The sequence below is a fragment of the Bos indicus x Bos taurus genome, chromosome 21 (genome assembly GCF_003369695.1).
Source record: "Bos indicus x Bos taurus breed Angus x Brahman F1 hybrid chromosome 21, Bos_hybrid_MaternalHap_v2.0, whole genome shotgun sequence".
NCBI lineage: Eukaryota > Metazoa > Chordata > Mammalia > Artiodactyla > Bovidae > Bos > Bos indicus x Bos taurus.
The window spans coordinates 29576722-29591605 of record NC_040096.1 but is presented as its reverse complement, the minus strand read 5'-3'; the positions used below and the strand labels follow the sequence as shown (position 1 = coordinate 29591605).

The 14884-nt window shown below is 41.0% G+C and overlaps 1 protein-coding gene across 4 annotated transcripts in view; it reads left to right on the top strand.

Annotated features, from left to right (window-relative positions):
• Positions 1-14884, top strand: part of LOC113879687 (neuronal acetylcholine receptor subunit alpha-7) — a 139806-nt gene that overhangs the window by 114016 nt on the left and 10906 nt on the right. For 2 of the 4 annotated variants that reach the window (XM_027521358.1, XM_027521356.1), the window contains 3 exons: positions 3384-3551; positions 11188-11382; positions 12743-12829. In XM_027521358.1, the coding sequence (XP_027377159.1) occupies positions 3384-3551; positions 11188-11382; positions 12743-12829 (450 nt within the window). Of the gene's footprint in view, positions 1-3383; positions 3552-11130; positions 11383-12742; positions 12830-14884 lie in introns of all 4 variants that reach the window. The other 2 variants (XM_027521355.1, XM_027521354.1) reach the window with 1 other exon arrangement.

Sequence of the window (14884 nt, the reverse complement as noted above, 5' to 3'; positions counted from 1 at the left end):
CCTCCTCGCCTCCCTCAGGCCTTGCAAACCTTCTTCCTAACACAGAGCTCGGAGAGGGTCTTCCATCACTGTACACTCTTTTACAGCAGGCCTAGAAGTTGTATCTTTTATCATGAGGGCTATTGTGGAAAATGATCTCCAGCAGTCATCCATGTAGAAGAATATGGGGCTGTGGGTTGTATTGAAGGTTGGGGTCATTTTCAGCCACAGGAGCAGCACTCCTGACCCAGGAGTCCTCTGTACGCCAGCCCCTCTGGGCCCCATGCCTGTGTCCCAGCCTCCACGGCCCCTGGAGTCCATCAGGAGGGCACACTGAGCTTTGACTGTGGGAGTCTCCCCTACCCTGGCTGGAGAGTGTGGGGCAGTCTGGTTTGGGCAGCAAGCCTTTACCTGGGGTCACATAGACCTGTCTGAGAAGCTGCTCTGCTCTAGCAACTGAACAGGCAACATGTGTTTCAAGTGGAAGCTTTGAAATAGACTTGGTTATGAAATGACTTTTTTTCCCGTCACAGTTTTATTTTTTAACAGCATTATTGAGGTATTATAAATTACATTATTGATACGTATTATAAATTACATATCATACAACTGACCCATTTTAGGTAGATGATTCAATGATATTTAGTAAATTGACAGAGTTTTAGGACCACGACTACAATCTAGTTCTAGAACATTTGCCATCACCCCCCTAAAGATCCCTTTTGCCTGTTTGCAGTTAATCCCCACCTTCACTGCCAGCCGCCGGCAACCACTGACCTGCTTTCTGTCTCTAGAGAGTCTCTTTTTCTGGTCATTTCATAGAAATGGAATATTACAGCTACAGAGTTCATTTTCTACTGGCAATGAGGGTTTCAGGGGATCTAGCCCAATAATGAGGGCAGTGTCTGTAATGACTTCCAGATTCCTGCAGACATTGGATGTGATGCTGCAAATCCCGTTTAAAGAGACTTGAGGAGACAGGAAATCTATTATCCTTTCACAGTTTGGTTGTGGGTGAAGGGGTCCCTGCGTCCCTTCCTCCATTCACTTGTTTTTTTCAGCTATGCTCTGAGTTTTGAGGCATTTCCTTTCTCTAATTCGGAGAAGGCAATGGCACTCCACTCCAGTACTCTTGCCTGGAAAATCCCATGGACGGAGGAGCCTGGTAGGCTCCAGACCATGGGGTCGCTAAGAGTCAGGCACGACTGAGCGACTTCACTTTCACTTTTCACTTTCATGCATTGGAGAAGGAAATGGCAACCCACTCCAGTATTCTTGCCTGAAGAATCCCAGGGACAGAGGAGCCTAGTGGGCTGCCGTCTATGGGGTCGCACAGAGTCGGACACGACTGAAGTGACTGCTATTAGCAGTAGCAGCAGCAGATTTATAGAGCACTGCCCTGTCCCTGAGAACACTGGGACCCTTAGCTATTTGTGCCATCACTGCCTTCTGGTCCTTCTCTGGACAGCAGGGAGCACTTGGGCATAAAAGGGCATAAAAGCCCACTGGAGTGGGCTTATCTCAGTGACGTGCTGGGAAACTCCCTGCCAACTTGTCCTGTCCTTTTCAGTGGAAACTAATTTTTGTCCAAACACTACCTCCTCATCTGAAACCTGTTATTTTTGTTCTGTTTATAATCTAGAATTCAAGCGAGTTAAAATTATCTTCCACATATATTTCTAGATAAACCAAATATTTCCTCAATTTTTAATATAAAGAAAATGCTCCTTCCACTCCTCACCAAACACACACACACACACACACACAGCTTTCAGAGTCTGTTTCTAAGCGCTTCATTATTTTTATCAGCTTGTATTGGATTTTTTAACATTCTTTACATGTCCCTCACTGTTTAGAATTTGGAGATGCACGTGCTTGGCATGAGAAAGTTTACAGAACATGTAATTTTTTGCACAGAAATCTCTCAGAATACAAAATGTCAGTATAGTCTTTGAAATGTAAAAGACAGTAAGGCCTCAGCTGAACTTCTTTTCTAGAGATTTTTCCAGAAAGACCCAGCTTGTTCTGGATAGGTTTAGCTACTGTTTGGGTGGGAAGAATGGATTGAAGCCTCTTTGGTCACACCCAAGTGAGAGACCCTGGTATCCACACCTCCTCCTCCTAAAGGGAGCACAAATGGTCCAGGGGATATGTGCAGAGCATTGATCCTGAGACATGCAGAGTATCCGTAATGATGCATCATTTAACTTGCCAACCTTTGATCAGGCCAGCAAGAGTTTCAGTCCATGAAGGGCAGGCTGTGTGTATTATGAACAGTGTATGAGATGGAGACCAAGGAATTGCTGTGCGTTTTTTTTCCAGCATTATCGAGGTGTAGTTGACAAATGTATATATCATATATACATTCACACATATATACACATACATATGTGTGTGTATATATATATATATATCTGTGTCACATATATATGTATGTATATACATGGGTTCGATCCCTGGGTTGGGAAGATCCCTTGGAGGAGGGCATGGCAACCCACTCCAGAATCCCATGGACAGAGGAGCCTGGCAGGCTACAATCTATAGAGTCGCAAAGAGTTACACAATTGAAGTGACTTAGCATGAATGCACTTATATGTAAGTGTGTGTGTATGATATGTTTACACATGCATACACACACACATGCATACATGTTGTGAAACCATTTATTTCAACAGATTAATTAACATACCCCTCACCTCACATAGTTAATTTCAGGCATACTTGAAATTTTAACTATAGTCATGGTGCTATATATTAGATCCTCACAGTGAATCCTCCTCTTACAACTGAAAGTTTGTACCCTTTGATCAACTTCTCCCCATTTCTGCCACCCTCCAGCCCTTGGCAATCACTATTCTGCTCTCTGTTTCTGAGTTCAAATTTATTTTTTTTCAAATTCTTCACGTAAATGATATTATACAGGATGTGTCTTTCTGTGTCTGACTTATTTCACTTAGCATAAGGTCCTCCAGGTTCATCCATGTTGTTGCAAATGGCAAGATTTTCATCTTTTTAAAGGCCGAATAATAATAATCATCAGGAATATATTATATTGTATATAATCCATATAAATTTAATTATAGATACATATTTTTTATTTTATCTATTTATCCATCAACAAACACTTAAGTTGTTTTTATGTCTTGACTGTTGTGAGTAATGCTGCAGTGAATATGGGTGCAGATAGCTCTTTTTTTTTTTTTTTTTTCAGATAGCTCTTTAAGATACTGATTTTGTTTCCTTTGAATGCATATGCAGGAGTGGGATTACAAGATCATATTTAGTTCTATTTATAATTTTTTGAGGAGCCTCTGTACTGTTTCCATAGTGGCTGCACCAATTTGCATTCCCACCAACAGCTGTGTGTCTAACACAGGTCTTGGTCTGTCTTATTGCCCATGTAGGCATCTTTAAGAGCTCCTGCTACATCGACGTGCGCTGGTTCCCCTTTGATGTGCAGCAGTGCAAACTGAAGTTTGGGTCCTGGTCTTATGGAGGATGGTCCTTGGATCTGCAAATGCAGGAGGCAGACATCAGCGGCTATATCCCAAATGGAGAATGGGACCTTGTGGGTAAGCCCAGAAATACTGGCAACCTAGAAGGAAGCTGCTTTATTACTGTACTGACTTAAAAACGTTGGGATTTTCCACTCTGCTTTTCAGCATGAGCATTTACTGAACCCTGCAGCATTCTCCATGATTTACTGAGAGCTCTAGGCTTAGACACACACAAAAAAACAATTGGAAAATTCAGTGCTTTCCATGAGGAACTTGCAGTTATGGTAAGGTCAGTGCAAGTATGGGCATCTGTGTATCACTCAGATCTGCTCCATCCCTAAAATCAGGTGGGACAGCAAATTGCAGTTGATGAGAACCTGTATTGAATGATTTAAATAGAAAAACAATAATTATGTTTATAATGGTATTGAGTTTACAGTGTATTGGAGAAGGCAGTGGCACCCCACCCACTCCAGTACTCTTGCCTGGAAAATCACATGGACGGAGGAACCTGGCAGGCTGCAGTCCATGGGTCGCTAAGAGTCAGACACTACTGAGAGACTTCACTTTCACTTTTCACTTTCATGCATTGGAGAAGGAAATGGCAATCCACTCCAGTGTTCTTGCCTGGAGAATACCAGGGATGGGGAAGCCTGGTGGGCTGCCATCTATGGGGTCGTATAGAGTCGGACATGACTGAAGTGACTTAGCAGTTACAGTGTATTATTTATAATCATGGTGTCTTAGTCCATTCCGACTATTGTAACAGAATGCCATAGACCAGGTGGCTTATAAACAACAGACATTTATTTCTCAAAGTTGGGAGACTAAGGGCTCAAGATCAGTGGGTTGGCAGACTCTGTCTGGTGAGGACCTGCTTCCTGGTTCATAGACAAGTGTCTTCAGGCTGTGTCCTCGCATGGCAAAAGGGACAGGAGATCTCTCTAAGGTTCCTTTTATAAGGGCACTAATCCCATTCTTGAGGCTCCCTCTATAACCTAATCACCACCTAAGGCCCTCACCTCCAAATAACCATCACTATGGAGGTTAGGATTTCAGCATGTGAACTTTGGGGGGACACAGTCAGTAGCATGTGTAATTCAAATATGTAAAAAAATCTTCCAGTTCAGCAGTGAAGCTATGTTGAGAGGGCCAGTTTGACACGGTTGCAGAAATAGACATATCTAACACTGCCAAAGCCAGAAGTACCGCCCAAAGACATACTGAACCCATAGACACTCCAAAACCTACTATTGGACACTGCACCACCCTTCAGAGAGATGAAATCCAGCTCCATCAACCAGAACACAGGCACAAGCACCCCCAACCAGGAAAATATAACAGGACACTAATCCAACCCCATCTATGGGAGCAGACTCCGCAACCAAGAACTATGACCTTGAGAACTTTTTTTTTCTTATAAATCCACTGTTTATTCCCCCTACATATTTCTACCTTCATATTAGCCTTTTGTGGTGCTGTGGTTTTCCACATCTGGAAAGAGGTGTTCTTTTCCTCTTTGTTTTTCTCATTAAAAAAAAAATCATTTTAAGATTTTTTTTTCTTTTTCACCTTTTTTTCTTTTGGTGATGTTTCTGATTTTGTTTTTTGATATATTCAACTGCTTTTCTTTATAATTCTTTACCGGCTGTAGCTATTCCTAAATATATATGAATCTTTCTTACATACAACCATTTATCTTTGCTTTTCTATTTTTTCTCTTCTCTCTCTTTTTAACCCTCTTTTCCACCCCTTCCTTTTCTCTTTCCTCTCCCTCTCCTCTTTTTTTTATTTTTCTCTTTTTTTCTTCTCCCTTTTTTCCTACACACTTTCTTCTTTCACCAAGTAAGTTAAATTGTTGAGCTCTCTTTGCTATATTCCTCAGGTGGTACTCTGCTCAGGCCCAGTTTTCCAGATTGAGCATTAGTTAGCTCGGCTTTTAGTTAGTCAATATCACTTTTGGTTTCTCCTGCTCACCAGGTCAATCTCCTGTACTCTTCTTTAGAATACTTTGGTTATAACTATGTGTGTGGAAGTGTGTGTATATGTCCCAACATTTCTGTAATTACCTACCTGATCTACTTGATCTCCTCCCACTAGAACATAGGCACAAGTCACCCCTAACAAGAAGTCAACACAAATTACTCAACCAACTTTTCCCTCAAAGGGCAAAAACCAAAAGGAAGAAGGAATACAACCCTAAAGCCTGAGAAAAGGAGACCTCAAGTGGAGCAAGTTAGGAAAAAAAAAAAAAAGGAAAAAAAGAGAAATACAGCACAAATGAGAACAAGGTAGAAACTCACAAGGCCAAATCAGTGAAGAGGAAATAAGCAGTCTGCCTGAAAGAGAATTCAGAATAATGATAGTAAAGATGCTCCAAAGACTTGAAAATAGAATGGAGAAAATCCAAGATACAATTAACACAGTTAATACAATCACCGAAGACATAGAAGAAATTAAGAATAAGCAAATATAGATGAATACCACAATTACTGAAATTAAAAATACTCAAGAAGGAACCAGTAGCAGAATAACTGAGGCAGAAGAATGAATAAGTGAGCTGGAAGATAGAATGGTGGAAATAACTGCTGAAGAGCAGAATAAAGGAAAAAGAATTAAAAGAATTGAGGAGAGCCTCAGAGACCTTTGGGACAATATTAAATGCACCACCATTTGAGTTATAGGGGCCCCAGAAGAATAAGAAGAAGAAAAGAAAGGCACTGAGAACATTTTTGAAGAAATTATAGTTGAAAACTTCCCCAACATGGAAAAGAAAACAGTCAAGTCCAACAAGTGCAGAGAGTCCCTTATAGGATAATACCAAAGAGAAGCACATCAAGACACATATTAATCAAGCTACCAGAGATTAAGCACAAAGAAAGAACATTGAAAGCAGCAAGGGAAAGGCAACAAGTAACACACAGGGGAAAACCCATAGGATTAACAGTGGCTCTTTCAGCAGAAACTCTGCAGGCCAGAAGGGAATGGCAGGATATATTTAAAGTACTGAAAAAAAAAATCTACAGCTAATATTACTATACCTGGCAAAAATCTCATTCAAAATTGATGAATAAATCAAAAGCTTTACAATCAAAAGTTAAGAGAATTTAGCACCACCAAACCAGCCTTACAACAAATACTAAAAGGACTTACATAGCCAGTAAACATAAGAGAAAGGAAAAAATGACAAAAACAAACCCCAAATGATTAGGATAATGCCAATAAGAATATGCTATTTAGTCACTCAGTTGCATCTGACTCTTTGTGATCCCATGGACTACAGTCTGCCAGGCTCCTCTGTCCATGGAATTTCCCAGGCAAGAATCCTGGAGTGAGTTGCCATTTCCTTCTCCACAATAGGAATAGATATATCAATAATTACCTTAAATGTAAATGGATTAAATGCACCAGCCAAAAGACACAGACTGACTGAATGGATACAAAAGCAAGACCCATATATATACACTGCCTACAAGAGCCCCACTTCAGACCTTGAGACACATACAGACTGAAAGTAAAAGGATGGGAAAAGATATTCCATGTGAATGGAAATCAGAAGAAAGCCAGAGTGGCAATCGTTATTTCAGACAAAATAGACTTTAAAATAAAGAATATTGTGAGATAAAGAAGGACACTACATAATGATCAAGGGATCAATCCAAGAAGACATTACAATTGTAAATATTTATGCACCCAACATAGGAGCACCTCAGTACATAAGGCAAACGCTAACAGGTATAAGAGGGGAAATTGAGAGTAACACAATACTAGTAGAGGACTTTAACATCCCCTCTTACACCAATGGACAAATCATCAAAAGGGAATCAATAAGGAAACACAAACCTTAAATGAAACATTAGACCAAATGGACCTGATCGATATCTTCAGGCTTTCCATCAAAATAAAGGAAGAATACGTTTTCTTCTTAAGTGCACATAGATCATTCTCCAGGATAGACCGCATCTTGGACCACAAATCATGCTTCAGTAAATTTAAGAAAATTGAAATCATATCAAGCATTTTTTCTGATAACAATGCTATGAGACTAGATATCAACTGCAGGGGGGAAAATCTGCAAAAAACACTAACTCATGGAGATTAAATAATATACTACTAAATAACAAAGAAGTTACTGAAGAAAGAAGAAGGGAAATCAAAAGATTCCTAGAAACTAATGACAATGAAAACACAACGGGATTTAGCAAAAGCAGTTCTAAGAGGAAAGTTTTTAGCAATACAGTCCTACCTCAAGAAATAAGAAAAGCATCAAATAGACAACCTAACTCTACGTCTTAAAAGCAGCTGGAAAAAGAGGAACAACAACAACAACAAAAAAAACCCCAAAGTCAACAGAGGGAAAGAAATCATAAAGATCAGAGCAGAAATAAATGACAAATAAATGTAGGAAACATAGCAAAGATTAATAAAACTAAAAGCTGGTTCTTTGAGAAGATAAATAAAATCGACAAACCACTAACCAGACCCATCAAGAAGAAAAGGGAGAAAAATAAAATAAAATTAGAAATGGAAAAGAAGAGGTTACAACAGATAACATAGAAACACAAAGGATCATAAAAAAATATTATGAGCAACTACATGCTAATAAAATGGACAACATAGAGGAAACGGACAGATTCGTAGAAAAGTTCAACTTCCCAAGACTGAACCAAGAAGAAATAGATATTATGAAGAAGTGAATTACAAATGCTGAAATCGAAACTGTGATCAGAAATCTCCCCCAAAAAACTAAAGCCCAGGGCAAGATGACTTGATAGGAAAATTCTGTCAAACATTCAGAGAAGAGCTAATGACTATTTTTCTGAAACTCTTCCAAAAAACTGCAGAGGAAGGAACATTTCCAAACTCATTGTATGAGGCCACAATCACCCCGATACCAAAACCAGACAAAGACAACACAAAAGAAGAAAATTACAGTCCAGTATCACTGATGAACATAGATGTAAAAATCCTCAACAAAATTCTAGCAAACAGAATTTAACAACACATTAAAAAGCTGATGTACCATGATCAAGTCAGGTTTATTCCAGGGATGCAAGGATTCTTCAATATACACAAATGAATCAATATGATATACCATATTAACAAATTGAAAGATAAAAAACCATATGATCATTCAATAGATGCATAAAAAGCCTTCAATAATATTAAGCATCCATTTATGATTAAAAAACACTTCAAAAAAATGGACATAGAAGGAACCTACCTCAACATAGTAAAGGCCATATATGATAAGCCCACAACAAACATTCTCAGTGGTGAAAAACTAAAAGCATTCTCTCTAAGATCAGGAACAAGACAAGGGTGTCTAATCTCACCACTGTTATTCAACATAGTTTTGGAAGTCCTCACTATGAGAATCAGAGAAGAAAAAGAAAAAGAATCCAGATTGGAAAAAAAGAAGTAAAACTCTCACTGTTTGCAGATGACATGATACTATACATAGAAAACCCAAAAGAAACTATCAGAATATTACTAGAGCTGATCAGTGAATTCAGCAAAGTCATGAGATACACGGTCAATACACAGAAATCACTTACATTTCTGTATACTAACAATGAAAAATCCAAAAGAGAAATTAAGGAATCAATTCCATTCACCATTGCAATAAAAAAGAATAAAATATCTGGGAATAAACCTACCTAAGGAAACATAGAACTGTATATGGAAAATTATAAGACACTGATGCAATAAACCAAAGACAACATAAACAGATGGAGAGATATTCCATGTTCCTGGGTAGAAAGAATCAATATTGTGAAAAGTGGCAATACTACCAATTACAATCTACAGATTCAGTGTGGTCCCCATCAAATTACTAATGGCATTTTTCACAGAACTAGAACCAAAAACTTCACAATTCATATGGAAACACGAGACCCTAAATAGCCAAAGCAGTCTTGAAAAAGAAGAATGGAGCTGGAGAAATCAACCTTCCTGACTTCAGATTATACTACAAAGCTACAGTCATCAAGACAGTTTGGCACAAAACAGAAATATAGACCAATGGAACAAGATAGAGAGCCCAGAGATAAATCCACTCACCTATGGGTACCTTATTTTTTTAAAAGGAGGCAAGAATATACAATGGAGCAAAGATAGCCTCTTTAGTAAGTGGTGCTGGGAAAATTGGACAGCTACTTGTAAAAGAATGAAATTAGGACACTTCCTAATACCATACACAAAGATAAGCTCAAAATGGATCAAAGACCTAAATGTAAGACCAGAAACTATAAAACTCTTAGAAGAAAACATAGGCAAAACACTCGATGCCATAAATCAAAGGAAGATTTCTATGACCCACCTCCTAGAGTAATGGAAATAAAAATAAACAAGTGGGGCTAAATTAAACTTAAGTTTTGCACAGCAAATGAAACTACAAACAAGGTGAAAAGACAACCCTCAGAATGGGAGAAAGTAATAGCAAAGGAAACAATGGACAAAGGATTAATTTCCAAAATAATATAAGCAGCTCATACAACTCAATACCAGAAAAACAAACAACCCAATCAAAAAGTGGGAAAAAGACCTAAATAGACATTTCTCCAAAGAAGACATAAAGATGGCTAACACATGAAAGGATGCTCAACATCGCTCATTATTAGAGAAATGCAAATCAAAACTACAATGAGATACCACCTCACACCAGTCAAAATGGCCATCATCAAAGAGTCTACAAACAATAAATACTGGAGAGGGCGTGAAGAAAGGGAACCCTCTTGCATTGCTGATAGGAATGTAAATTGATACAGCCACTATAGAAGACAGTGTGGAGATTCCTTAAAAAACTAGGAATAAAACCACCATATGACCTAGCAATCCCACTTCTAGACATATACCCTGAGGAAACCAAAATTGAAAAAGACCCATGTACCCCAGTGTTCATTGCAGCACTATTTACAATAGCTAGAACATGGAAGCAACCTAGATGTCCAATGACAAATGAATGAATCAAGAAGCTATGGTACATATCTACAGTGGAGTACTGCTCAGCTGTAAAAAGGAACACATTTGAGTCAGTTCTAATGAAGTGGATGAACCTAGAGCCTATTATACAGAGTGATGTAAGTCAGAAAGAGGAATATAAATATCATATACTTACACATATATATGGAATCTAGAAAGAGGCACTGATGAATTAAGGGCAGCAATGGAGAAACAGACATAGAGAACAGACCTATGGACATGGTGGGTGGGGAGGAAGAAGAGGGTGAGATGTATGGAGAGAGTAACATGGAAACTTACAATACCATATGTAAAATAGATAGCCAGTGGGAATCTGCTACATGACTCAGGGAACTCAAACAAGGGCTCTGTGACAATCTAGAAGGGTAGAATGGGTAGAGGAATGGGAGGGAGGTTCGAGAGGGAGGGGACATGGGTGTACCTATGGTTGATTATTGTTTGACAAAACAAAATTCTGTAAAGCAATTATCCTTCAGTTAAAAAAGTGACAAAAATAAAAAAATCATATAATCTGCAGTCAAAAAAAAAAATCTGCCAGTTTGTTCAAATATCACTAAGGTACCCTTAAATAAATATATATTAAAGCTAAAGCATCTATTCAAACAGCCAGTTTTCTGTACTTGGCAAATTCCAGGCCTCTGTGTGTGTTACAACCCCTTAAAACCAACAGGGTCCCCTTGTTTCAATGGCGGTTCCCTCCTCTCTCCCCCCGCCCCCGGCAATGAAGGGGTCTTGGGCAAGCGGAGTGAGAAGTTCTACGAGTGCTGCAAAGAACCCTACCCAGACGTGACCTTCACGGTCAGCATCCGCCGCAGGACTCTCTACTACGGCCTCAACCTGCTCATCCCCTGTGTGCTCATCTCTGCCCTAGCCCTCCTCGTCTTCTTGCTCCCTGCAGACTCTGGAGAGAAAATCTCCCTGGGTGAGTACTGGGTCTGAGCTGGATGGGAGGGGCCTGCTTTGAGGGTGGCAGTCAGGGGCCCAGTGCAGAGACATCCAAGGTCTGCTCAGTACATCCCAGCCCAGGGTGACTCCCTGACACCACAGCCCCCTGTGCGGGGTGGCCAGGCCCTCCTGAGATCCCACAAGCTCCTCTGATCCTGCAGAGAGGATGGGAATGCCAAGGGAAGGACCAGTTCTTCCCTGAGGGGCCTGTGCCTTCTCCCCTCCTGACACCCCTCCCCACCCCTTGGTGGCAGCCAGCTGGGATATGTTGTGGGCAGAACACCGTTAAGTTTAATATAGTATCAGCTTGCATTTCTATATTGTCACACACAATGTAATTCCTTACCATCCTCCAATAGGAAGATAAGAAAACTATGGTTTAGATTGGTGAAATGAGTCCCGCAACATCTCAAAGAGTTACTAAAGATTGTGTTTGATATACATAGAAATCATTCTCAAACCTATAACTTCTGACTACAAGTGTCTGACTACTGTAGTCGACTTTCTGACTATAAAGCTCAACCAAAAAGTGAAATTATGTTTTATTTGGTGGACTTTCTAAGGACTTCAGGCTCGGGCTAAAGCATCCCAGATAGCTCTGAGGGACTGCTCCAAAGAGGTAAGGAAGAAACTAGGATATATTTAGGAGTTTTTGCCACAGACGGAGTAGTTGAAACATCAAAAGATTACTATTTAAAAACCAGACTTCTCAAGTTAATAAATTTAGTGCTTTCCTATGCTTGGGAAGATGCAAAGAGTCTGGGTTCCCTGAAATCATTCCTGTGATGTATACCTGAGCTCTCCAAGGCCAGTATCCTGTGTTTTCTCATCCTGAGTGTCCTCAGGGTGCACCATCTGGGAGTCTGCAATGTGATGGCTTGATGGCTGCAACATCTATTGTTTATTGATAGAGCAGGTGATATTTTTATTCATAGGGCTCAGCTTGGGCACATAAATGACTTATCCAAGGTCTCACAACTAGTAAGTAGCAAAGTCAAGACCAGAAGCCATGTCTTCCAACTGTATCTCTTGTTTTTCCTGCTGCTTGGAAATTACCTCTAGATACTAATGTATTAATAATAAAAGATATGTGTGCTGAAGTCAGTGATTTATTTTGAGATGTTCTAAGTTCTGGCTTCTAAGTTTGTCTCTCCAGGGATTTCTCAACATTCCTCAGAAAAATGCCCATTCCTGTGAATATAGAAAACCAGGCATTCCATTTGGTGTTGGGAATGTTACAGCTACCACCCTCATTCCTCCTTTGACTCTCAGGTTGCCTGGAGTTCAGGCCTTGCGTTCTTTTCTGTCTCAGGGATCAGTGTGTGTCTCTGTTTCAGGAATCACAGTTTTACTCTCCCTCACCGTCTTCATGCTGCTGGTAGCTGAGATCATGCCTGCGACCTCTGACTCAGTGCCCTTAATAGGTAAGCAAGCAGCCGGCTCCTCTAAAGACCTGGGCTTCTACAGTGCCTGGGATTTCCCAGCACAGGCAGAGAGCAGAAACATGTCCTCCAGGACCCCAGAGAGCTGCACACTGCCCCTTTCTGCTGTGAGGGGATGACTTGCTTTAATTACTCAGAGTTGACTCATGGCCTCTGCTTACCTGGGCACACAGAAGGGGACAGGGAATCCAGCTTTGTGGTTTGGCCTTAAGATGCAGAAATGCCCCCTTTCCTCCCACAATGCACCTCTCCACATACTTGTTATGGAGCCAGAGATTTTTACCATCAGAGATTCATTATTTTAGCTTGAGTCACTGTTTTTCCACAAATTCATTGTCACACTTTAACTCTTAGCTGTTGTTTCCCAAGATAACTTGACATCTCTGTAGAAAGTTCAAGCTTGTGAGAGAAGGTGAACAGGACAAATATATTTTGGCCGCATGTTGGGATACACCCCACAGGCCTGCCAGCCCTGTACTTGCCCAGACTTTAGACAAAGAAAGAGCCCGGAGACACCAATGGTTTGATAGATGGGAGATCTTACACATCTGAAGCAAAAGGGTTATGGAGTGACACCCCATCGGTTACCTAAGAGAATTGAAGTCCGATTGGTCCATTGGTTACCAGGGAAACCAGCGAAGGGTCACAACCCTCTCAGCCCCTTGGGCTGAGTACCTTCCAGGTACAGAGGTCTTCCCTTGTTAAATTATGAATCAGGAGCCATTCTAATCTAAAGATTTGAACAATCACTAGCTGGCTGTGGGGGAAAAGTCTGTAGGTATTTATTGATTAGCTCTGTGATTAAGGAGACAGTCAGTCATGTGAGTGTGATGTAGGTTAAGCAGGGACTGGTCCAGCAGAGGAGATGTAGAGAGAGCAAACAAACCACACACAAAGGCAGGTGTAAAGATGATGACCTGCCCAGGGAGAGAGAACAAACACAGGAGGCAACATCACCTGTTGCTATGCACCTCCCTGGACTGGACTGAACTGGAATAAACAGGAACATGCAGAGCAGGGGTGCTCAGTGGCCCAGAGAGGACCCAATACCCTGGCTATTGCAGTCAAGGTTCGGTTCCTGGTCAGGAAACCACACCTCCAAGCCAGTTGTGAGGACAGGAAGCAAACATGCTGCCAGTAGATATTAGGTTTGATGAGAGTCCCCACTCCCACTTGATGGTGGAGGTCAGAAAGAGAAAAGCAGTTTATACAGTGGCAGTCCTGTGTAGTTAACCAGGGGTAAGTAGGAATAGGGGTCCTTACGTGATACCCTCAGGCTTCACTTCCCAAATTCAGAAGCCAAGGCCCTTCTTCTTGGAACTTCCTGGATGTATAATATTTGACCAGAGAGCCTATAGGTATAAAGAGCCTCTGTGGATGTCATGTTTTTCTCAGAACCATCCCAGAAACAAGGATACTTCAACCTGACCTTCTGACCCCATCCTTTCAGTTTTAGTAGAGACCTGCAGCAGAAACCACCCTTAACCAGGTAGTCAGCAGGCCCTGATGTCTGATGAACCCACAGGCTCGGCGGCTGCCTAGCCCACATCTAGAAGAATGAAATGGCCTTCTGGAAGGCCTTCTAGAAGAAGGACAGCTGTTGGCCTTCGACCTCTGTTGTCAAGATTTCAGCTGTGGGATCCAGTCCCCCTGGATCTCTGTAGGTCACTGTATGAGTCTGCTAAGGCTGCCACAATGAAAGTCCTCAGACTGGGTGGCTTACACAAGAGAAATTTATTTGTTCCTGGTTTTGAAGGCTGTGCGTCCAGGATCAAAGGGCCAGCAGGGTTGGTCTCCCTCCTTGTCTTGCAGACAGGTACCCTCTGCTATTCCCCGACATGGTCTTTCCTCTGTGTCTTCACATCTCTGTGCCCCTTTGAGTTCCCAGATTTCCCCTTTTTATAAGGACACCAGCCAGTTTGGACCAGGTGCCACACTAACAATCTCACGGTTAATTAATCTCCTCTTTGAAGGCCCTCTCTTCAAACACAGTCACATTCTAAAGTACTTGTTGTTTAGAACTTCAATGTACAAATT